The sequence below is a fragment of the Argiope bruennichi genome, chromosome 4 (genome assembly GCF_947563725.1).
Source record: "Argiope bruennichi chromosome 4, qqArgBrue1.1, whole genome shotgun sequence".
In the NCBI taxonomy this organism is placed as follows: domain Eukaryota; kingdom Metazoa; phylum Arthropoda; class Arachnida; order Araneae; family Araneidae; genus Argiope; species Argiope bruennichi.
The window spans coordinates 100397852-100423676 of NC_079154.1; the positions used below are offsets into that span (position 1 = coordinate 100397852).

General features: G+C 30.2%; 1 protein-coding gene across 1 annotated transcript in view; it reads left to right on the plus strand.

Annotated features, from left to right (window-relative positions):
• The first annotated feature begins 862 nt into the window (after window positions 1-862).
• The window catches only part of LOC129967116 (NADPH oxidase 5-like), a 32926-nt gene continuing 7963 nt past the window's right edge, over window positions 863-25825 (plus strand). Inside the window, exons 1-10 of the mRNA XM_056081796.1 lie at window positions 863-927; window positions 5370-5438; window positions 8541-8661; window positions 11859-12009; window positions 13632-13842; window positions 15353-15573; window positions 17523-17711; window positions 18553-18725; window positions 20230-20418; window positions 22068-22200. Coding sequence (XP_055937771.1) covers window positions 5407-5438; window positions 8541-8661; window positions 11859-12009; window positions 13632-13842; window positions 15353-15573; window positions 17523-17711; window positions 18553-18725; window positions 20230-20418; window positions 22068-22200 — 1420 coding nt within the window. The 5' untranslated portion in view covers window positions 863-927; window positions 5370-5406. The remainder of the gene's footprint in view (window positions 928-5369; window positions 5439-8540; window positions 8662-11858; window positions 12010-13631; window positions 13843-15352; window positions 15574-17522; window positions 17712-18552; window positions 18726-20229; window positions 20419-22067; window positions 22201-25825) is intronic.

Sequence of the window (25825 nt, forward strand, 5' to 3'; positions counted from 1 at the left end):
TTTAGCTTTAAATATACTAAATAATTAAAATTATTAAAAATTATGCATTAAAGTTTTAATTCAGTATCAATTAAAATTATATCAGACCAATAACCTTTGAACCTTCAACTTAAAAGTTTCTTTTGATTGTTTCACCTTTCCTTAAAAACAGTTTCACTTAAAAATTAATATTCTAACTCTCTACGATTGTCAATTTAGACTGAACGAAATTCTAGGGCAAGTTAATTAATAAAAGTACCTTTCAATCTTCCCTCAATTCATCTCAATACACGAGTGCAATCGTTATCTAATTGTAATCCGACTATGTATTCATAATGTACTGAAGACAAACGATTTAGCAATTTCTTGTCTTCATTTGAATTTGCATCTGATTTCTGATCAGTCAGTAAAATATTAACCTTCGAACTTTGAGCCAAGGTCAAACTACAAAAAACTTAATATTCTGCAGCAGAACACCACTATGTAGTCATTATTTAATCCATTCAAAAAGCTCTGCAATCACTTTAAAAAGAAAATCTATTTCTCCCTTGGTTTCGAACCAGCTCTCAATCATACGATAACCGAACTGTTCTCAGAAATCTTTAGAAACCAGAATATATAAATTTGAAACACAATGCAATACAAATTTTTAAAAAAAATTTGAAGCACAATACAATAAAATTTCAAAAAAAATTTGGAACACAATACAGTATTTCTTGAATTATTCTAATAGGTCAGTTTTGCTCATTCTGATTTATCTACTTTCTATGATCTTTAATTGAATTCAAACTCGAAATTACTTTAAAAAACTACTGATGGCAACTGAAAAGCGTCCTTCTCAATATAAGGGTTGCTATTTTTCTTAATTCTTTAAGCACTTTGCCACAAATGCTAGCCTAAGAGGATTTTTAAAGAATTTTTGGAAACGGGTTCAAGTTTAATAGAAGGGTAAAATCATTTTTTGTTTCAACAGCATTCTTTTTTTAAGTATTTTTATATGTTTATGCTGAAGATTCTTGCGAAATCTTTGTTTTATATGAACTTTCCTCACTTATTATCATCGGATAATGGCATGTGTTGATTGACTTTTAAGTAAACACAGTTAATATATAACATTCATTAAGAAGTAATGATTTAAATTTCTGTTTTAATTTTTTTTAATTCCAAAGGAAATAAACTAATTCAGCAAAGTAGAAATCTGTGGTTTATTTCGTTCTTAAAGGTTTGAAATATCTCCCTTTTCTCCTGCCTTGTATATGAATATTTGCTGTTGGTGCATCCTAAACTACCACTTCATGGATTTTTGGTTCATAAGTGAAAACTGTTTGTAAAAGTATGTAATTTAGAAAGCAAATCTGAACCAACCTTAATTTATTGCATAACGTTAATTTATATCGCTGATAAGATCTTATTGGAGCTTTGGAACCTGATCTTTTGACATAAGTTTAAATGTTAATGCAAATAATAAATGGCATTCAGCATTGCTTAGCGCCAATAGTCTGGAATCAAAGACTTTGATAAAAATATTTATTCTGTTGCATTCAGGTGAGGATTCATATTAAGTGCAAGATTATAAATGATCTGGGGAATAATTTAGTACAATTTTTTGAAAGTGTGAAACCAAATATATTAATAGTCATTTTTTGGAAACTAATGTACTTGTATACATCGAATTTCACAAAAATAACAATGTAATAAAATATAGTTAATGAGTCGTGAACTAGTTTCTTCAGGTTTTATGAATGGAATCCGATTTTCTAACAGTTTCTTTTCTAGTTGTAGGGTTTTATTATAGATTCTTACTAATAGCAAAGTTCCTTTTTCGCTCTTTAGTATTATTCTTAGTAACCAGCAATGTGTTATTTCATCTTTTTCAAAAGTTATCCATAAATAACACTGGTATTCGATTTGAGTGACAATACTCTAATCGATAAGTGAAGCAAGTATTTTACAAGCTAATTTAACTAATTTGATATATAATATAATATATTTAATTAAGATTTATGAAATGGATAATTCCATGTTATATTGCATCGCCTCTTAGCTGCTAACAGAAGGTTGTGAACAATTGTATAAGGTTAGTGATTAAACTTCAAGCAAAATTGAACAAACTTCGCTCTATCTTAACAGTTTTGATTTAGGAAGCTACGTGAAAAACATCTGTTTTGACACTTTTGCTAAAAAAAATAATTGTCATATATGTCAATATTTTTGATTTTGAATGTATGATGAATCCAAAAAATTTTGTTCTATGCCGATTAATATATAAATTATCCTATAATTAATAAAATTCTTTTCAATAATATGTGTTGTATAATATGTGCTTCAATAATATGTAATGTGCATTGCTGCATATCTTCTCTTTTGAAATGCAAATATTTCCTCATCTTTTCTAAAAAAATAGTTTAGCTTTTATAATTACCTTCATAATTTTGCAGTTAATGTATCGAGTGTCATTACGCACCAGTGCATCATTTAATTGACAAATCGAATCGCAAGATTCTCGGATATATCAATGGCAAGTCGTAAGGTCATAGAAATGCACTTGTAGATGATTTAATTGGATAACTTATTGGTATGATATTGATGATATATTTTACCAACTTTTTTTGTCCACTAGTATGTATTTGAAGTTTTTTTTTATTTTCTTTATTCTTTTAGTAAATTGCCAAGACACAAAAGTAGCACAGACTTCCAATGAAAAATTTCCAAATATCTAAGTTTAAAGTTTAAATCGGAGTTTGAAATGGTAGTAAAATCCTGAATCAAAAGTTTTCGCACTAATGAGGAATATATATATATATTTTTTTTATTTTAAACTCCATTTCACTTAGTTATTCAGCGACCTGTTTTTAAAAAAAATGGTTCCATTTCTAAGATTTTATTTGCGCAAATGTCATGTGAAAATGTCTAATCTATTAAAATTTTGTCTTACTACCATAAAATATAGGTTTATAAATTGAATGTAAAAATTAATAACTTTTTAGTCATTTACATTTTAAAGCCCCCATTTTAAAGATTATTGCTACTCCGAAATGTTCAAAATTATGAAAGTAAAACTTCATTATTTTTGTTTTTGGAAATTTACTATTTCAGAGCGTTAATTACTTTAATCCATGAGCGTTTGACATCTGAATTTTCTTGTGTGAAAGTTTAAATTTAGCAACCAAATTTTTTGATTCACATGAATAAAATGCAAAAAGATTCAATGATGTATTTTGGCAACAAACATTCAGAAATATATATAGCTGTTAGATTGAATTTTCAAAAAATTCATATTTTAACGATGAAAAACTTTCTATGCTAATTGCAAAAATACAATTCCAAATTCAGCCAGCATTCAAAATATTGCATCGCAATAATTCGTTTTTCCCGTTTAAAATTTTTTTCGAAATCTAAATGTTTTCCTGATTTATGAGTACTCATGACTCGAGATTTTGACGAGATATTCTTAAAATATTAATTCGTTTGGACATTATGCGAACCTAGAAAATATATCGGAATTCTAATCGAAGCATATATTTCTTATTTTGTAGAGGGATATTTATAAAATACGACTTTAGAAATTTGATACAAGCGATAGTAAGCAATTGCTTTAGGGAACAACCCGCCATTTAATTCTTACCCTAACATACTGAAACAAATGAGAACTTTTTTAATATTCATAGGCTGTATTACTGAAAAACAAATAGGTGAAATCAAATTGCGTGATATGTTATATAGAAAAACAATTCGACATATGTCTATTTTTAAATAAAATTTATTATACTATTACACATGGAACTATTATACAGGGTGTTTATATAGTCCCGGACCCATTTTGATGTTTAATAACTCATAAAATAATAAAGATAGATTTAAATTAATAACATAAATGGTTAAATAGACTCAAAGTTTCATGACCCTTGTCAATGAACTTCCACGTGTGCCCCCTTCGTCGCATGGAGAATATCAAGTCGATAGTCAATTTCACGCCAGGTAGCGACAAGCATGTCGGCATCCACAGAGCCATTTGCGCACTTTATGGCGATTAACAATGCCAGAAACATGAAAGGATGCTTCATCGGAGAACATTATGCTCTTCAGAAAATCAGCAGCATCTTCTATCCTCCTTAGCATATCTGTTGCAAAGGCCATCCTCCTAGGTCTATCGTTCGGTTCCAAAACTTGAACAATTTGAACTTTGTATGCATGCAGTCTTACTTTTTTCTTAATAACCTTGTACACCGTCGAAATTGGCATATCCAATTCTGTTGCCGCTGATCTCACCGATATTCTAGGATTGTGTAAAAATGGCTCTCTGACACGCTCAACATCAAAATCACTTGTGCAAGGACGTCTGGAACGTTTCTTATCTTCGATACTCCCAATTTCTAGAAAATTCTTTTTCCACCGCAAGGTGCTGTTTTTGGATGGAGGATCTTTTTGGTAAATTCTTCTGAAATTTCTCTGTGCTTGCACTATCGATTTCATTTCTATGAACCACCATAAAATCTGTGCTTTCTCTTGTGGTGTATGCATTCTCCTTAATATCCGCTCGAATAAAACATTACATACAAAAGTACTACATAGAACAAACACATCAAAAGTAAACATAACATTGCAATAGTTGACAAAAACAAAAGAGAGAAAAATGCAATTAATAAGCAGACAATATTTAGAAAAGTACAGATATTTAGACTGGGAAATGAAATTATCTGAAAATAACCACACGCGCAGACGATATTTACAAAAGTAAAAATATTCAAACCTGAAAAGGAAAATATATGAGTTATTCCATCAATAAATGTCATAAGTGGGTTTATATCTTTATTATTTTATGAGTTATTAAACATCAAAATGGGTCCGGGACTTTATAAACACCCTGTATTTAATGTGTTTCATGGACACAAGGTACACCTGAAGGAATTTTTTATAACTTTAATTTTTAATAAAAAAATCTAATTAATCGGTTATCATTTTTCCTCTAACTACAATGCATATTATCGCTCTAAACCCACTTTTATACCATTTTAAAAAAATGCAGAAATTTTGCTTGATAGTGATCTCTTGTTTCCTCGCAATCCATTATAATCTTACATTTTCCTAAACATTTTTAAAAATATTTTATATTTTTCATTGTTTTAGTTGTATTATTATACGTTGTATTAAATGTTTTACGCGCTCGTTATCGTTATTGCGAATAAATATTTAAAAAATAGACGAATAAAGCTTAAAATGTCATATAAACGTTGTTTTCAACTAAATTATTTTTTTAAAAATTTGTGAATATGGTATAAATTTGAATTGAAACATACATTACTATTGAAAAGGTAATTGTGATCGTTTTGAAATAGAAATGCATGATAAAATCGAATTTTTTATCTATTTATTGTATATTGTTTTCACAGGTTCATTTCTTATGATTTTTAAGCCTGAATAAATAAAATGGAATTCATCGCTAATCTGGAACGATCACAGTAAGTCTTTATTTTAATCGGTTCCTTGTTAAGTATTGCTTTTGTTGTAAAATTTATTTTGTACATAAATTAGTAGTAAAAATGTTTTATTCATTTCGTGTCACTGGTGCCTTTAAGCAATTAAATAGTCCGCATGCATTTAAATAAATGGAAATTAACAATTCCATTGAATACTTCTAGTTGTAGTTATGTTTTATTCATTTTGGGTATTTCGAAATTCTGATGTGCTAATTTGATTACAAGTGTGTTTATTTACATGCATGCAAATGTATTGGTTGGTTTGGTTCAAAATTTGACATAGAAGCTTTGTAATTGCGATCATTTGGACATTCGTTATTTTGATTCTTATAATATAAGGGGCATTTGATATATTTAAGCGTTTCTAAGTGATTTTTTCATTTTAAATACTTCATTTTAGACAAAATAAAAATTTAGTAATTCGATACGCGTGTCAGACACGTCATTGTAGGCAAAAGGGTTGAAAATACCGAAATATTTTTCTCGGTAACACTGCAAATTTGTGAGAGATGCATGTCATAAAAAAAATGTTAGATTTCCAGATTTTTTTGTTACAAATGATATCTAAAATGTCTTTAATTCATTTTTTTTTCCAAAAGACTCGCGATTATTAAACAATTGCACTTCTATGAAATCAATTGCAATGAAATGGTGTCTATAAAAATTTGCGAGTTCTTGGTTTAGGATTATTCCATTTCGAAAAGTAAGGACCTATTTTTATTCAAACTCCAGTGTCCATAATAAACAGAAAATAGTTGGGAATAAAAGGATTTTTTATCAACAGTTGTGTGCAAACATGATTACTTTTTAAACTTAATCGCCATGAAGGTTTAGGTTTTTGTTCTATAGGTGAACCAGCTTATTTTTATCCCTTCTTTGAAGAACCTTGCCATCAGTGAAGCAAGATGGCCCCTCGCATTCCTTTGAAGCACTCCTCATTAACTTTTGAATTTACATTACATTTTTGTAAGAAAAGAATATGAAGCAGGAATGACTGGAACATCTAAAAGTTCCCCTGCCCCGAATTTTGGCATGCTATCAGGCAGCTTATGGACACCCAGCATCTTACTGTTTCTTTCGAACGATGGGATTAACTCGCTGAAAAAGATCTAATGCAACAGCCTTACGTCCTTGTTTCCCTTTTTTGAGAACGAGATTTAGAGCAGAATGATTTTAATCTCTTCTGTGACTTGAAGTATCGATTAGGAATCCAAAGTTTCCAGAATAATGAACATGTAAGGAGGATTTAGGACTATCTCGCAACACTACATGCAATAATATTCTTCGAAGAAAACCTGTTTCTTCCAACAATATGAAGAATGTCTAAATTTTAAGTGGTATATACATATATAGTTGTATATAGTCTATAAATACCCATGTTCATGCATAATAAATAGAAATTCATTTTGTTCTCTACTCTCATCTTTTTTTTATGGTTAATCGGAGTTTGGAAAAAAGGGTTTCCGTATGATGGCTATGGAGTAAGGACTTCGTTGGAGCCATTTTTAATTATAGAACTAAACTTGGCTTAATCCTTTAAATTTCCATATTGCACCAGTGGGATAACATTTGCTTAGTTCACCAATACATACGCATAAAGGTTGTTCAATTGGAAGTTACTTCGAACATACAATTTGTTTGCATATTCTAGATTCTATTCTGTTGGCAACTAAGTCATTGCGGATTTTGTCAATAGATAGTCAATCTTTTGTTTTGTCAACGTGTTCAAAGCAACCAATTTATATTCTTATTTTTTGGACTTTCACTTTTAATTTAATAAAAAAAATTGCATCGACTAGCTATTTAGTTTCGCTTTTATTCCAATTTAAAGATAAAAGAACAAGACGCGCATTTCAAACATTTTATTGTATTTTCGAAAAGGCAAGAACCCATCGCAAGCACATGAGAATTTATGTGCCGTATATGAAAAAGACTTGAAGAAAGGCAGTGTCAAAACTGGTTTGCCAAATTCTGTCCCGGTGATTTTTCAATAATAAATGAGCAGGGATCTGTCCGCGCAGTTGAAGTTTGAGATCCATATCAAACCTATTATTGATTCCTATCATCATAGCACACAGCACGTGAGATTGCAGAAAAGCTCGATGTAATGCACATAAGCATTAAAAAAAATATATATTAACAGCTTGAATACGTGGAAACTGGATTTATGGATTTATTACTGGCTTAAGAAAATTCATTTGATGCAACGAAATTGATTCATTTCTTAAACGTCCAGTCCAGACGATGCTAAAAGCTGAGATTCACCAAAAAACGATTATGCTGTCAGTTTGATAGGATTATAAAGGAATTTTGCACTTTGAATTTTTACCAAGAAATCAAACGTTTAATTCAAACGTTACATTCAACAACTCACTAAACTGAGCGACGCAGTTCAAGAAAAGCGGGTAGAATTGGTAAATCAAATATATTGTTTTGCAGTATAAGGCAAAGCCTCGCACATCTTTGGTCACTCGGCAAAAATTATCGGATCTATGTTGGGATGTGTTGTCACATCTACCATATAGCCCTGACCTTGGGCCTTCAGATTACCATTTATTTAGTTCCATGCAGAACTCCTTAAATGGTAAAATTTTTAATAACGCTAACGATGTAAAATCGCATTTAATTTGGGTTTTTTTCTTTGCGAAAATCGGAAGTTTTATAAACATGGAATTATGACACTGCCTGAAAGGCGACAAAAGGTTATCGACAAAGACGGACAATGCCTAACACAAGAAAGTTATATTTTTAAGCAAAAATATGAATTTTCCTTCTTATTTAAAATCCGCAATCACTTAGTTGTCAACCCAATATTTAGGTCGTAGAAACTCAAAAAAATTGAGAAATTTCGATTTTGACATACATGCATGTTCGAAAAATGAAGGACTTAATTTATTTATTCTCGGAAAGTCTAAGACACGAACACGAATGATGGTGATTTTGAATTTAAAAAATTGCATCAGCACCGAATTACATAATGTGCAAAAACACAAATCATGATTAAATTTAAGATGAACCAAGTGTCTAAGATTGGCATCTTATTCTTGCAATAATAACAAATTAAATGACAAAACTTTATTTCAGAACTGCCAGAGGGCTCACACCTGAGAATTTAGAAAATCTTGAAAAGATTTTCCACGATGCAGTTGGCGACAAGAAAGAAATCGACCTCCAGAGCTTCAAGAAAGTTGTGCAATCAAAAAATGTAAGTTCGGGAAACTTTTAATTTTCAAATGAAAAAGAATTAATAGATAAATTACTCTCTTTAAATTCTTACTGTGCGAAAATCGGATTGAATAAAGAATATTGCTTTCAAATACTATGAACATGCTTTTGCATATAAAAATTTGCATAATCGGATATTTATAATATATTTTCAATTTCAATTATGTTATCAACTAAACTGTGCAACTACACTTAAATAAAAAAGAATGGTCCACAGTTTTTTTTTGGGTTATTTTGGTAATATCTATATTTTCACTATTAATAGAAAATGTATTTTGGCGCTCTACATAGCAGACTGTTCAACTTAGAGCTTCTTCTCTCCTGTACAGCAGACCACACCGACATCACTGAACGTAGCAGTATCGACAGTATGCTCAACTTATAGAGCTATCAAATTTTAAACAAACGCGTTTTAGAAGGTGAAAATAACATTTCAAAGCAATTTTTGGGAGCAGTTTTTAAACAAAAATTGGAAAAGATTTGGATATTTTTGCCAAAATAACTTGCCCGATATTTTTACATCATTTTCAAATTCAGAAAAAATTACTAATACCAATTTAGTTGTTCGCGCAATTTTCCTTAATTATTTTTTCATAAATATCGTTTACATAATTTTCATCAATACGTTTCATCACTGTAATGTAGTTCAAATGACTTTTTTTCATAATGTTTGATAGTACGATTTTCTTCCGTTTCTGAAGGCTAATATGCTACTCTTTTCCCTTAACACTGTCGCTGCCGGGGTTCACAATTCACATATTCGGACTGTTTGTTTAATTAGATGACCTCTTTTCTATCTCAGCTACTACAAAGGCCTCATCTAATTAGATGAAGTTTCAGTATAATGAAACAGGAGTGAATCGCGGCGAGTCATTTGATAATCAATGTATTAACACGAATGGTTGCAAGAAATTCATGTACATTATCTTAAAACAAAGTTTAAAGTAATAAAATTTTATCTTTAATTTACAGAAGTTTTTTCCAAAAATGTAGAAGATAAACAAAATCTTGCATTCTGCAAGTTAGTACAATAAAAAAAAAATTGAAACGAAATTCATTTTTCTATATTCATGCCCTCTCGATTCCATCAGCATTCAATAGCTATTTAATATTTAATTGCAGTTCTTCTTTCTCTAGCATATACATATAGTAATATAGTATATTAATATGGAATAATTAATGAGAATAAGTTCCAATATTCCGTTAATATATACAAACTAGTCTTATTCGTATGTACTTATATTGTCCTAAGTTTTCCTGAAACTCCCATGAATTTAAAATTTCATTCCTAATTATGCATATTCAAATCCTGTTAAAGATAATGTGGTAAAACACATTTATTGACATTAATTGTCTTTTAAGGTGTATGTACACACTTCAAAATTCAAAAATCGTTCAAAATATCGAATATTTTTTATTGCTTAATATGTTCTCTGATCCTTTAGCTTTCAAACGATACCAAGATGTTGTCAATATTCAAAATATTTCACGAGTTATAATTATTTTTCTTGAGGTGTTTTCATTAAAAACTCTAGTTACGGTGTTTTTAAAACTCATTTTATAAAGAATCATATTTTCCCACTATGTTGCTTCATTCGAACAATCATAACTCAACAAGAAATAAACCAAATACAGTTATTTATATATCAAAATAATCTGTATGAAATAGCGAATGTTTTGTGCCTCAATCAAAGTTATATTTATAGAAATAAATTTTTAATAGCTGTTTAAAAGTTAAAATGACAGAAAAAATCTCGCTTTTCTATTCATCGTTGATGAAAAAATTGTTTTAAAAAAACTATACATTTTTATAACTTGTTTGAGGCAGATAACATGAAGAGTAATATTAGGCATAATTTCCATCTAGAATTGTGTGTTTGTACAAATTAGAATTTAAGATATCATGTTTCAAAAAATAGGCTAGTTAGCTCATTAAATATTATTTAATTAATTAATAATTAATGTAATATGGTTTTTTCTCATTGAAATGAGTTTAAACATATATTAATAACCTACTGTGAAAAACTGGATTTTTAAAGTTAAAATTTTAAAAAAAATCTTCAAGTGTGTACGTACACCTTAAATGTTAAAATGCCATTTAAACTCATGAATCCGATGGTTTTAGAGATTTATATGAATTTAGTAGAAAATTCAGAAGTGAAGTCAGATTTCTTCGCTATAAATTTGTTAACCTATATAGGATGGTATTTTTTCTTGAACCTTGACAAACTGATAATTACAAGGGATTTAAAATGTGTATCACTTGAATGATATACACTTTAACTAAATTAAGATGTTTCTTGATGAACTTTTAACTCCAATATAATCAGCTTAGGGAAGTTAGAAATTTGTCCAGATTATTATTTGTTAAAATAATTATAACTGGAGCTTTGTTAAGTTTTGTAATATTATATATCTACAACATTATTTCTCGCAAGCGGTTCACTTTTTCAATGCATTTCAACACTGGAACCTAATATTAATGTATTTCAAGCAAATCTGAACAATAGTTTAAATCGTTTAATTTTGCCAATTATTCTATACACTTAATGAACCGATCCCCAGCTCCAAACATTGACTATATTTCATACAAAATATCGTAGCCCCTAGATGCGCCCTCAATGCTAGCATGTTTCACTTCCCCTCATTTCTGAGAGAAATTTCGAACGCTATACACTCCATGGATGTGAAGGATCCAAGACAGAATCTTTCAATCTAACTATCGTACTAACTTTGCCATTTTTTTTACTTCATTTGAGGGTTTATGTCAGGATTCTTCCTAAATCTCACCTGGTCCGTTCTATCCTATATTTTAAATATAGGATAAAATTTTAAAATATCCCCCATTTTTAAAAATTGGACCTATGTACCAATGAGAAATTGGCGAAATTCCAACGCTTTACTTCCATGACTAAGCGGAATGCACTATTTATCGTGTAAGTATAAATTATCAACTTTTGTTGTAATAAGATATTTCATCAACGTTGCTTGACATAACTATTGTAAATGATTAATGCTTGACTAATAAGGATAAGAAACAATTGTCAATATTTTTTTTAAAAAAAATTGTATTTGTAATGCTTTATAATTTTTGAATCATGGATGAATTATATGAAAAATTCATAATTTTGAATTATGGATTTTTAATATGATGTACTTAAAGGATTTTACTTCTAGATGTTCTTTGTGGAACGAATATTCAATGTGTTTGATGCTGATAAATCGGGCACAGTATCTCTAGATGAATTTATGCGGGTCATGCGTTGCTTTGCAAACCAAAGTCCTGCCGAGAAACTCCGCTATCTCTTCGATGTCTATGACATCAATAGTAAGTTCATTCTCCTCATAAGTTGTTACCAGATATTTGAAATAATTTTCAACAAATACAATCCATTTTTGAAGTCACCCAGAGTACTAATAATCTGTGACAGGCTGGAGATATGTGGTAACTACAAAATTGAGCCCAACTAAATATTTATTTACGAATCAATCTTGTTTGGAATCATTTAATTTAATAATATTTATAAGATCTCGCATAATATTAATGAATTTAAAAAAGGAAGGAGTTTCGTTTATTTGCAATCAATTTAGATAACAGGTTAAACAGCATCTAATAGAATAAACAGTAATTTCTTTGCTTTTCTATCATCTGCCTGGTAGAAGATCATATCCCTACAAAATATAATTCATATATAAACGTAATACGTCCTTAATTAGAAAACAGCAAATAGCTTTACTTCAAGGAATGCCATTTCGCAGTTACATCTGTGAAAGCGACTGGTATTCAATCGAACCTCTGATATTACGGACGTATCGTCCAAGAATATTCGCTGCTTATCTAGTATCATATAAAACAAGCAAATTCATTCTTCACATGACCAATAGGACTACTGAGTAGTAATGATCCTCGTATATTATTCTAACCCCGTTTATGTTATTCTTGTATATTATGATCCTCGTATATTATTCTAACCCCGTTTATGTTATTCTTGTATATTATGATCCTCGTATATTATTCTAACCCCGTTTATGTTATTCTTGTATATTATGATCCTCGTATATTATTCTAACCCCGTTTATGTTATTCTTGTATATTATGAACCTCGTATAATATTCTAACCAACTAATTCTTAAAGAGTTAATACTTTTATTAGTATATTTAAACTAAGCAAAAGTAAATATTTACATTCCGCATAAATAAGTTTTCTATATTAAATTATATTCATTACATTGTTTTCTTTCACAAAAAAGTTGCCTTTTAGTAATAGATGGATCTGGAAAAGTTGATTTTATTGCAAAATTTAATTTTAAAATATTTCAAATTTAAAAATTAAAATAAGTTTGTCATAATTTAGTGTCTAATAAAGGGTACTAATTGTTTACATTTTATAAAAGGCGTTCGGACTATGTTGTGAAATAGTTTCATTTTCTTTCAATTGTCTTTGCAAAATAGGCTTAAGTACAAAATACTTCAATAAAAGGATCTTTTTTTTTTTCTTACGAGTGAATTTAAATCCAATTAAGAACCAATAAAAACTTCAGATTGAACTTAATTTCCCTTTGAAATAATGAATATGAATAATTTGATTTTCATTCGCAAATTCAAATATATAATAAATCCGCCATGATTTGCTGCAGTCATGGTCTCAAGATTGAAGGCTGATGGATGTAAGGCATGATTCACTCAAGATTCTTCGTCTGAGCAAAACTAGTACTTATTAAATCTAGCCTATCTGAAAATGCTTTTTTATGTATGTGTTGTGGAAGTATACAAAATGAGGTGTCCTCACAATGTTTCAGTTAATTACTAGATTAATTCCAAAGTAACCCTAAGGTAACCCTGAAATAGGATGTCAATATACCGAATTAAACTTTAGCACAGAATTAATCGAATATTCATCTTGGATCCATCAACAAATTTTAAATAATTCATAAATTTCTTTTTTCCAGATGATGGAAATATTGAATTTAATGAGCTTCGGAATGTCATAAGCGAATGCATGAAGGAAAATGGTCTACAGTTTGGTGAAGAAGAAACGGATGAATTAACACGCATGCTTTTCGACGATGCCGACACAGATGGCAGCGGAACCATCACATTCACAGAATTCAAGAATCAACTGGAAAGACAGCCAGCTTTTATGGAAAATCTTACACTGAGGTATGTAAAGTTAAATTTCTTTAAAGCGAAAATAACACTTTTTACTTTTAGAAATTAGACTCAGTTTTTTCGATTTTTTCTACTGTTTTTCGATTTAATCAGCCGAAACACTTATTGTAATAGATCTGGTATGGGCACATGTCTCCAAAGAAAGAAACACGAATTTTATATGCATAGAAATTTATTAGAATCTTTCAAACATATTATCATTACATTAAAAGTTTACTCTCTGTATGGTATTACATATATAATTCGCTTAAATAAATTTTACAGAATCGTAAAAAAAAAAAAAAAAAAAAAAAATCGGAAATTAGCTACGAGTATGAGAATTTTTGAAATTAAGTGATTAAATGCTCACAGAATAAAAATGGTACGTTATCATCAAGAATACACAAGTGCAAAATTTTAAAGTTCAGCATGATCGGAAACGATAGAAAATTCGATTTTTAAAAAATTCCATCTTCAGAGACATGAAATAAATCGCATAAAACTAAAACTTTTTTTTTTTAAAAAAGGGGGGGGGGGAACACCCCTATAACACAAGGCTTAACAATATTGTTTACGATACCTCAATATTGAGCGATACTCAAAATATCAATTTGTAGATATCGTACATCTTGTGCCAATAGGGTCATGCCTTCATAGTGCTTACGTAGAACTGAAAACAGTCACACATCAGAAGCATTTATTCATTCACTGTAGCTGGGATTTTTATTTTATGTTCGAAACTAATTTTTTTTAAAAATTTCTAGATGTTTAGAATCGGAAAAGAAACAATCCTCTAGCAGAAAAGAAAGTTTTTGTAATAACTTCAGCCATTGAATTACTGTTTGAAATCAGTCCTGTTTTGTTAATCTCACGGAAGAATTATTTCCTTTTAAATTTGACAGCCCTATTTTAAAAATATCGAGTTTCATTATCAACAATTTGATAGAAATGACCCGATTTCTCTTAAATAACATTTTGGGAGAATTTAAACTAGTAAACTTAAAGATCACCATTCTCAGAATCGTTCGCAGTTTTGCGGTGATCCCCTTAATGTAGCTTGTATCATGAAGTAGACAATTAACCATAATCTGAAAAATAGCATTTTGCGTTCCATTGCACAAAGAAGCATTTGTTTATTCAGTACAAAATATTTCTTGGCAATGAACCATGTTTCTATCAATTAAACAAAGCTGTAAGAATCCAACTATGGTAACCAATGCATCAATATCCTATATTATATAATGATTAATAATGTATATGACAGAATAATGAATTAAAACTATTTCAGAAATGAGTTTAAGAAATTAACTGTAATATCATTACAATATACTTTCAAATTAACTAAAAGAAAATTATATAAAATATACTTAGTTCAATTTCTATACACTTTTTAAAGATCGCATTACTGTAATCTTGACTTTTAATGGATATATGGATAAGAAATGTTTTCCTAATTATTCATTAATATTTTTAAAGTATTCACCAAATTTTATTCATATTTCTAAATCCAATCAATTTTTAGCATTGAACGATGGCTGCTTCCCCCAATGGAGACAAAAAGGATCAGTCAACCCACCACAGGTCTACTTAGCTGCAGGAGGATAAGATGGCGTTACATCCGAAACAACTGGACCAGTGTTGCATATTTGCTGTTGTATTTCTTAATAAATATAATCCTATTTTCTACAAGAGCTTACGAATATAGAGAAAGCAATAATTTCGTCGTTTTAGCCAGGGCTTGTGGTAAGTGCTCTTTTGAAGATTTTGCTTTCTGTAAATTTGCAAGCAGCTGTGATTGAATTCGATCTCAATTAATTACATTTAAAGAATCCTTCAAAAGTATTTAGACAAAACTTACTGGGTTCAGGTATATAGAAACGGATTGTTTTTGATTATCAAGCACAAAGGCCACAGGATGTGCAGGATCCTTTGTCATTAAATCAGTAAAAGAAAATATTAGCCCAAGATACTGCATAATATCTCAATGTTACTCAATATTCCGAATGCCGTAAAATAACGAAAATATATTTTACAGTATCTTGGCAAATAAGTAAAGATAGACATATAAAATGTACAACACAGGTAGAATAGAATATAAATCTCCGATATATACAGGGTGTTCATTAATTATTGTCGGGGTTTCCGAACCTCATAACTTTCGAATAAAAAATATTACGCAAAAACCGATTACGTATTCGTAAATTACAATTCAAAGAATTTTATTAATGATATAAAAGTGTAAAGCTTGCACAATTTGCACTTTGTATGTATTCAGCTGAAGGCTATTCTTTGAGTTGTAATTTACGAATATATAATTCTTTGAGTTGTAATTTACGAATATATAATTCTTTGAGTTGTAATTTACGAATATATAATTCTTTGAGTTGTAATTTACGAATATATAATTCTTTGAGTTGTAATTTACGAATATATAATTCTTTGAGTTGTAATTTACGAATATATAATTCTTTGAGTTGTAATTTACGAATATATAATTCTTTGAGTTGTAATTTACGAATATATAATTCTTTGAGTTGTAATTTACGAATATATAATTCTTTGAGTTGTAATTTACGAATATATAATTCTTTGAGTTGTAATTTACGAATATATAATTCTTTGAGTTGTAATTTACGAATATATAATTCTTTGAGTTGTAATTTACGAATATATAATTCTTTGAGTTGTAATTTACGAATACGTAATCGGTTTTTGCGTAATATTTTTTATTCGAAAGTTATGAGGTACGGAAACCCCGACAATAATTAATCAACACCCTGTATTTCAAAATGCGCAACGTCGATAAGGCAGCAATCATAACATGTCGGACTGAGTATCAAAAAGAAAATTTGGAAAACTACTTACTAAGCGTCAGATGACTTCCGTACGATGTAATGTTCTTGTTTCGCCTATTCTTGCAACCGTATTGCTTGACTTTAGGAAACTGCATTCAATTAATGTATTCATCTTGATTCTATTAATTATCGATATTGTTATTCAATTTATATAAATATATATCTATATTTTTTATCTGTATTTAGCAAAACTTTTTACTAGTAAGATTTTTTAAAAATTTCCCCTCTTAAGCGCAACCAAATGCTATCTAGTTTCATTATTTCAGGCCAATGAACAGTCACATTGAGGCAATGAAATACTGCAGATCATCTTAGAAGCAATTATTGAAATTGAATTTCATTATTTTAGGCTATTTTAGACGAGGCTTTCATAGCTAGATCTGTTGAGATTTCAGAAGTACGAAACATTTTCTTGGTTAAAGTGCCATTGCATCAAAATTCGACAGAATATGAAAAATGGGTTGAAAGAATTCCATCAAAATTTACATTTCATAATTTTTTCATTGATGCATTTATTGACTCGAATTTTTTTACCTTCAAAATTTCCCCATGGTTTAGAAATTACCCATTGGGCTGCAATTAAAGCAAATACAATGTAGTGAATAAATTAGGATTATAAAAAAGATCCAATGTCTTGTTGCCTTTTCCAGAGTTTTTTTAATTCTATGCACTTAGCATCAAAAGGATTGTATTTCTCATCAAAGATACTACCAAATGTAATTTATAGCAAAAAAATAACCTATTTTTTTTTATAAAACCCTAATATATTTTTATTTCGTACTCGATTGTCTTAAAAAAAAATTGCTTTTGTGTGAATTCGCTTTTAACTATTTGCAGGACAATGTCTGAATTTTAATTGCGCTTTTATTGTCATGCTGGTTCTTCGGCAGAGTTTAACGTGGTTACGAACTCACGGCTTTGCACAATACTTCCCCATCGACCAACACCTCTACTACCACAAACTCACCGGAGTCGCCATTCTCATTTACAGTGTGTGGCACACTGCGATGCACATTGCTAATTTCAGTAAGAATTTTTTCTTTTGTAAATTTCTTATAAATATTTTTATAATGAAAATGGAATGTTGTTCATAATTTATATTTTCGTAGTATTGAGAACAAAATCTAATCGTTCAATATTATCACATTGATTTCGACATATTGGACAACGCCCCTAACGTAAATTTATAATTTTGTTTTTATTAAATTTCGCAATGTGACAAAATTTTAAAAACCCATTTAATCTGCAAAATTCTAAGGAAATCGTGATATCCTAATTTAAAATTTTTTAATTTTATTTTTTGAAAATTTATAATTTTAAAAAAATAGTCACATACTATATACATTTTTTTGATATAGTATTCGGCATTCTTTGGTTTACATATCTCATTTTCACACAATTTTCCTATGCTATTGTCATCTAATGGTAAAACTGAATTTTGTGCAATATAATTCCAATGAAACCACTCCACCATGATAGTCAAATTTAAAAACTGCAGCCTGATTTTTAAAATTGCAATCGGAGATGGTTTTTAGAAATCAATTTAATATTTCAGTTTCAAAAATATATTGGATTCTTACATTATGAGCAATTTTATACATAAAAAAATATATACATGGGATCATGGTTACATTATCTAATGTTATTGTATACAAATGAATAAATTTTCATGATTTCTACATATTTGCTTTCTTTATAAATTATAAAATTCTTCATTTTTTTTTTTAATCATTTGAAAATGAGATAGTGTGATTCAGTTTGTCATTTGCAAAACAATTTTAGAACAATAACTATAAAACCGCTTAGGCTAGAAATTCTAAGTTTACCTTTATGATGGCACAAATTTCTTTATTTTCTGAAACTTTAGGTATCTTGTCAGAACAAAGGAATATTCCTCTTTCCGAGCTTCTAATATCCACTCGCCTGGAGATTGGATGGGTAGGCGGTGCTGCCTGCCTAACTGGATGGTTCCTGTTCTTTATCCTCATAGTAATGTGCATCTCGGCAATGCCTTTCGTCCGAAGAAGCGGAAAATTTGAAGTAATGTCTATCTGCAATCATTCACTTTCCTTTTTAAGTATTTCCAGCACTATGAGCTTGCATGTAACTTTACAAACCCTTTTGTTCGTCTATGTAGTTTTTAAAAAAACTGGAATAAAAATTTATTCAGAACATGAGCTTCGCGTAGCGTCAGTAAATGCAGATATATTTACTGTTTAATGTACTTAGAATCCAATTATTATAGATAAGGGTTGACACCTCTCAAAACTGGTGTTGCAGCTCCTGAAAATATTACCTCTTTCTTTCGTAAGTTACGTTTATAAGTCAAAAGATTTCAGCTGATGTCTTGAGCTGCTGATGCAGTTGAATTTTTGAATGTGGTCGAAACGCCTACATTCAGGTTCATAATTAAAATAATCCTTAATTAACTACAATCAAATAGATGCAGTGTCATAAGGCATTTGGTTAAACCATCTTATTTATAGAATTTGACTCTTTCCTAGCATAAACTCCAGCTCTTGTTATTCTAAATTCTTAGGAAGTGGTTGTTAATCCTAAAATTGCAACCCATTAAATACAACTTTACAATTTTTTTTATTCCTAGATTACAGACTTCAATAAGAAATTGTCCCACTGTATGAGAATCTCAACGAATGTTTTTAATGAAGATCCTAATTGTGATTTAGCTCTAAGATTTAAGATATCTAATGAGCGCGAGATAATCAAATTTCATTTAAAAATATGAATTAATCTAATCAGATAAATATAACATCGCTTCATGTATTGCACTAGATAATTTCTTTTTAAAATGACTCTAATAGTTATACTAGTGGGAAAATGAATGCTTAGTGAATTTTGAAGACATACGATTTAAATCTTTAAATTTACCATATTTAAAGAATTGTCATTTAAATTTATTCTCCATGTCTTTTTAATTCAGTTCTTTCAAATTTCAATTTAAAAAAAATATTTCTTTTTCAAGCTTTCTTCTTTTTTTTTCTCAGTAAATTCGGGTTTCCATTCATTAAACTTACGCTTCCAGTAATTAAATTCTTAATTCTGTTGATATAATAATGATTCATATTTAAACTTTAGAATTAAAAGTTCTTCTTGTCAGTATTTTCTTGTATTCACCGAATACTATTAACACTAAGATTAAGTTATTATTATCGAGATATTACTAGTAATATACACTACTATTTATAATGGAAATTTTTGAATAATTTACTATTTTATATTTTTGTAATGTTTAATGCTTCTATAATGTTTGGTGCTATGCAGCATATAACATTTCTGTATTTTATGTTGTATATTTAAGTTTAATTTGCAAACCAATAAGTTCATTTGTAGACACTGCAAAAAAATGTTATCAATAAGTTAAATTTGAAGGTAAGAGCAGGCCTAAAATCATTAATACTAAGAATTTATTTAAACGTTATATTCATTTAAACTAAAATCCAGCTTAAGAAGTTGTATAAAATTTAGTTAAGTTTTCATTTGGATCTTCTATTCATAAGCATTGAAAACCGTCCCTCTACTTTAGGTATTCTATTACCTCCACCTGCTCTCTTTTGTATTTTGGGCGTGTCTCGTAATACATGGTCCAAATTTTTGGAAATGGTTTCTGGGACCCGCCGTTCTCTACCTGGTTGAACTGGTCGTCCGGATAAGTAGAAACCTGTCTAGTAGCAAGGTAGCTTATGTACAGCAAGGTGTTCTGTTACCTTCCAAGGTATGCGATCATATTCTAATATTGGTATCAATATTTGTATCTTGACAAAATTATTCTTGTATATTAACTTTTCAACAGTCAAATAGACCTTTCTTGGTGATCATCCATCTGTGATCATTTTTGTTGAAATTTTTAACCATAAACACATTAGTTATTCTTAAGAATGGAAGTCGAAACTTGGTGCCAAAAATCGACATTTCTTAACGGAAGACATTTACAAAATGTTGGATGTCTATGGAGAAAGCAAAAATGCCATCCTTAACATATATTGATTTTACAGAAAGCTTTACAAAACGTATAAACTGAAGAGATCAATATTACTTCTATTTACAGGGCCTGGTTGAATGCATATGCAGTGCCACTTAGTGGCAGTTTTAATTCACTTCATTCTGCAGAAAAGGCTTGCAATTCTAGCCGGCTTCCTGGCATAGGGGTAGCGCGTCTTCCCCATGATCTGGGCGTCCTGGGTTCGAGTCCCAGTTTGGGCATGGTTGTTCTTCCTGTTCTATCTGTGAGATGAGTGAATGTGCCATCCTGTAAAAAGAGCGAATGAGTGATGCGTGAGTAGTCAAGTCGTACTCTTGGCCCAAGTTGGCTCTACGATAAAAACAAAAGGCGCTCCCCCTTAGGCTTAAATCGGCTGTCTTCGCACAGCGGGCTTGTCCGTGACAAGTGCCATTCTGAATGGCTTTCTTTTTCTGAAAATAGTTATTTTGGAAAATTAGTCCGATTGATGTACAGTAAAAAGTCCAAGTATGATACTGTTTAACGACACTTTATTACACGAAACGGGTAGCAAACCACAATAGAAAAGTGCATAAAGATAACACTTGCAGAAATCAACAATGCACAAGCAAGCAATAAATAGTTAATAAAAGAAAAATACAGCAATAATGGTCAGATTGCTATTGGAGATCTCCATGATTACGTTTCAAAGAGATTTCGTTCAATGGACTGGCTCACACATTTTTATACTCTCTACAACAGGGTATCGAACGTCCTAAAAGAATCCGTGGATTTTTGATTCTTAAGTCAGTTATCGCCATACGTAACTCTTGTATTTCCAAGAACCATCAGCTTTGTAGACAAGGGCAGTTCATTGACTTCGTAATAATTAAAATAATTGCAAAATTTATTTATGAAATCACTGGAAAGTATTAGATTCGAAACATTATTAAAAGAAACCCTAATTTATCATTTCTAATACATTGAATTTTATCTGAAAAAATTGGAAATATTTGAATGAAGTATTTTTTTTAAATTACTTTTTGTGCTTACTTAAATGCTTCTTTCTTTTCATGTTTTTGAGACGTTTGTTTTGCGTTTGAAATACCTATATAGACAGAAAATACCAAACCAAGCCGAATTTGGCTTTAAAAGATTAAGCCTCTTGGGTTTATGGACTGATTTGGATATTTTAATACTGGCCTTTTGAGAGTGCTTAGAAAATATTGAATATATTTATTAAATGGTTTTAATCTACATAGTAATTTTCATTCAATGATAAATCATGTAAGAATAATTTAACTTTTTGAAAATATAATCTATAGCTTCTTGAATTTGTCTAAAATTAATTTCCAGCTACTTTTATATTTCTTTCCATTACAATGATATACTTTAATAAGTTTCATTTTACAAAATTGTTTCAGGTGACTCATTTAGTGATAAAGAGGCCACCAAAATTCGACTACAGACCTGGAGATTACGTTTACGTCAACATACCTACTATTGCCAATTTTGAATGGCATCCTTTTACTATCAGCAGTGCTCCAGAATTGGATGGTGTGTACCGAGTAAACTTTATTTTTGCTTTCTTTTCTTTATTGGATTTTTCAAAGTTTTAAATATATCTTGCGTGCTGCATCAATTCTAAAAAATGTTTATTCCGAATACCGACATGAGAAATTAATCTTTACTTGACATTTTTGATGAAGCACCGTAATTTGATTCGCAGGCTTTCACGGCAATTTGCATTTGGTATAGAACAGAAAGCCGTCTCATACCCCCGTATCCGTGACCATTCTGGTCACTGAACGGTTTGGTAGGCATGTTACGGGAATTTTATTTAATTAACAAAATATTTACAGTAGGAAAACGAAACAAAAATAACTATTTACAAAATTTACAATTATATAAGAAATTATATTATGATGAGACCGTTTACATAATTTTTCAACTTAGAAATATAATGCAGATTGAGAGATAAAATTTGTAAAAATATACATATAATCTGTGTTTACATTTTTTATGTTATAGTAGATCAGGATGCAGTTAAAAAAATCAGATGGAAAATGATTTGAGAAATGGAAATGAAGACAATCTCTGTTTGATTGAAATGTGTGACAGGAGACTGCAGTGCTTATTTTTTCCCTTAGTCTTTTTTGGTATGAGACTTGATGTAATAAGTCTCTATTTGCACTTATAAATTTGATTATACTGTGGATTTTTTGCCTGGAAAGGAAGTTGCCGGCGACTCTTTTCAGCCATTCCTGTTCATGGCTTGGTGATGGTTTTTTCATATGCCAGGAGATTGTAAGGATGCATTCCGTAGCATAATGAAGTGCGGTGCCTATCCCACCACAACTGCACTGGTCACTCTCAGACAGGTTGAACCTTTTGAGGTAGGCAGGAAAAGGGACGTGTTCTGAGAATAAAATAATTTCCTCTCTGTTCCAGTTAGTGGGATTAAGGTTGACTGAAGGTAAGATATTAAAAATTTTTCTGCCTGTGACACCATTGCTCCAATATCCTTGCCATTCCTCAAGCATGTCTTTCCGGAGGAGGGCTTTTATATGTGGTTTTGGTATCTTTGTTTGCATATAAAATTGTCCATTTTGCGTTGCGTCCTTTGCCAGTTGATCTGCTTTTTCGTTGCCTATATTGCCCGCGTGTGCTTTAACCCATGAAATTTTTATTGTTGGTTTTGAAAGCAGGACACCAAAAATTTCTCTTGCTTTTTCGTTTGTGCTCTTTGGATTTGAAGATGCCATGATACTAGCTCTATTGTCAACATGTATTTTAAAAGTATTGTTGTCTGAAAACTGAGATGTATATTTTACTGCTTCATGAAGTGCAGCGAGTTCAGCTTGGAAAACGGTATTGTTGTCCTTCAATTCGGCAGACCAGTGGTAGGACCAGGTATCATTGAACAGAACACAAAACGCAGCTCCAACTCCATGTTCTGTTTTTGAGCCATCTGTAAAGATATTGATATTATTTACTTGAGATGAATTTATTCCTTCATCTTCCAATGAAATTTGGTTGGGATTGAGATGCTGTGAAGGGTGAGTAGACCAACCAGTTGCTTTCTTCTCTAGATCTTCTGGTTGTATCTCTGTTATATTATGAGGAAGAGGGATTCTTAGGCGATATATTGTCGTTAGTCTGGCTTCAAACAGTAATTGCAGGTGCAGGGGTGGAATGCCGAGAATGGTGCATTTGGTATACACGAAGCATTGGAATGGTTTATTTACATGCAAAATAGCTTTCTCTTCGGCTTTCTTCAAATTTTACCAAAGTGCCGAGTTATTAATAACGATGACAAGAGTGAAAATTTACTAGAAACTGGATTGATGAGATTATAGTTAACAATAATTCAAACTTTGGATAAAGCTACGTGCGATTGAGTTACAAAAGATGGGGGAAAATTCATAAAATGGTTATGCATGTATAATGTATTGCATAGAAGCATTGTAATGCAATTGTGTTTGAAGAGTACAGAAAGAGCTCCATAAAATTGAACTTCTTTCATTTTTGAGTAGTATATCAAAACTGGTGTTGAAAGCTACCTTCAATTCAAATATATACCAATTGATTTTAAATAAATCAAAATCGTATACATATCGTTAATAGATTTCGTCAATCCATCGGCTGGAGTGACCACAAACTGTAAAAAAGTCTTATTCTTTTATTACAGACTTTATTTTGGGTCAGATATTTATAATGTAAAATATTCGGTCTACAAGGAATAGTTAAAAAATGGCATAAATTTTCAAGACGCATGCTTTTGTCCAAGAACGAATTAATCATCACGTTTTTGAATCATTTGAAAGACTGGTCCACATCTATGTTTTAGAATTTTGTATTTTGAAGCATAGCGAATATTATGTAATAAAATACAATGAATAACTTTTATTTAAATAGTAACTCTAAATATATATTTTATATTGTCACACAGTTAATCATTCTTTAGATGATTATCACTGTAGCCGTTATATAGTTCAGAAATAAATTTGAAGAATATGTTGTAGTATACAATTACGAGGATAAAGGAAAATATCCATCAAGGGGTTGAAATTTTACCGAGGAAAATTTTGGAATGTAAAAATGAACTATAACCAATCCGAAGAATTTTTAACAAAACTGAGAAGATTGAGTATGCGACGTTATTTTTATGGTAGAATGTATAAACAAGTAGAAATAACACAATCTCCTTTCGGTACAAGAATAAAATTTTATTCAGAATGGATCGTTTGCTTTAGAGATTTATATTTTTAAAAATAAGTGGCACAAAATAAATAATGCATGAAGTCAAATGAAAAGCTTTTTTTATAGATATTCGATACAACTTACTTTGGTTACACATTTAATGAGGTAGTTGGTGTGTTCTTGTCGATCATATTGTGATACAGTCTTGATAACTTATTCTAAACTGCAGGAATGTTGGAATTCACTTTATAAGTAATGGTGACATATGAATCTGATCTTTTAGTAACAGCCAAAAGAAGAAATTGCCAAGAAGGCAGTCAAAGTTGCATTGAATATTTACTGATTAGCATAGAATAAATAGTTCCCAAAAATGCTTTCTGCTCACCAAATGCCATTTCCCTTATTTTTAGTAAAAGAAGCAAGAAATCAAATAAGAGTTCGAGTGCTAATCATTGTTCAAAATTTAATCATTCTCTAGCTTCTTTTTAACCTCTTCCAGTAAGATTTAATAATAAAAAAAGTGGTGCGAGAAATAACCATTAAATTTTGTTTAAGAAAACTCTATTTTATACTTCTTGTACATTGTTAATTGTATCATTGATGTGGATACATTTGTAAGTCTTAAGTTCACTTCCTATTAAACACACTTCTTCAAAAATTCTAATGATTTCGGAATGTTCCCTGGTTTTCGCGTTTACGCCAGGCATTTCTGTAAATTTTTATTTCAGGCACATTATCAAGTCCATTCTGATGATGTGTCTACAATTTCAGGGCATTCATTAAAATCGCTTTTTAATCACTAAGCACGTTTTCGTCTTCGTGGTAATATTTCACTCTCATTAGTTCCATTATCAGGTAAATGTATGCTTATTTCTTGCGATTTTTCAGAATCTCTCCAATCACCTTCATCTTCATAGTTTACACTACTCTTATGCATTATGGGGTTTATTTCACATGTTTTTCCTTTAGTAAGACCGAT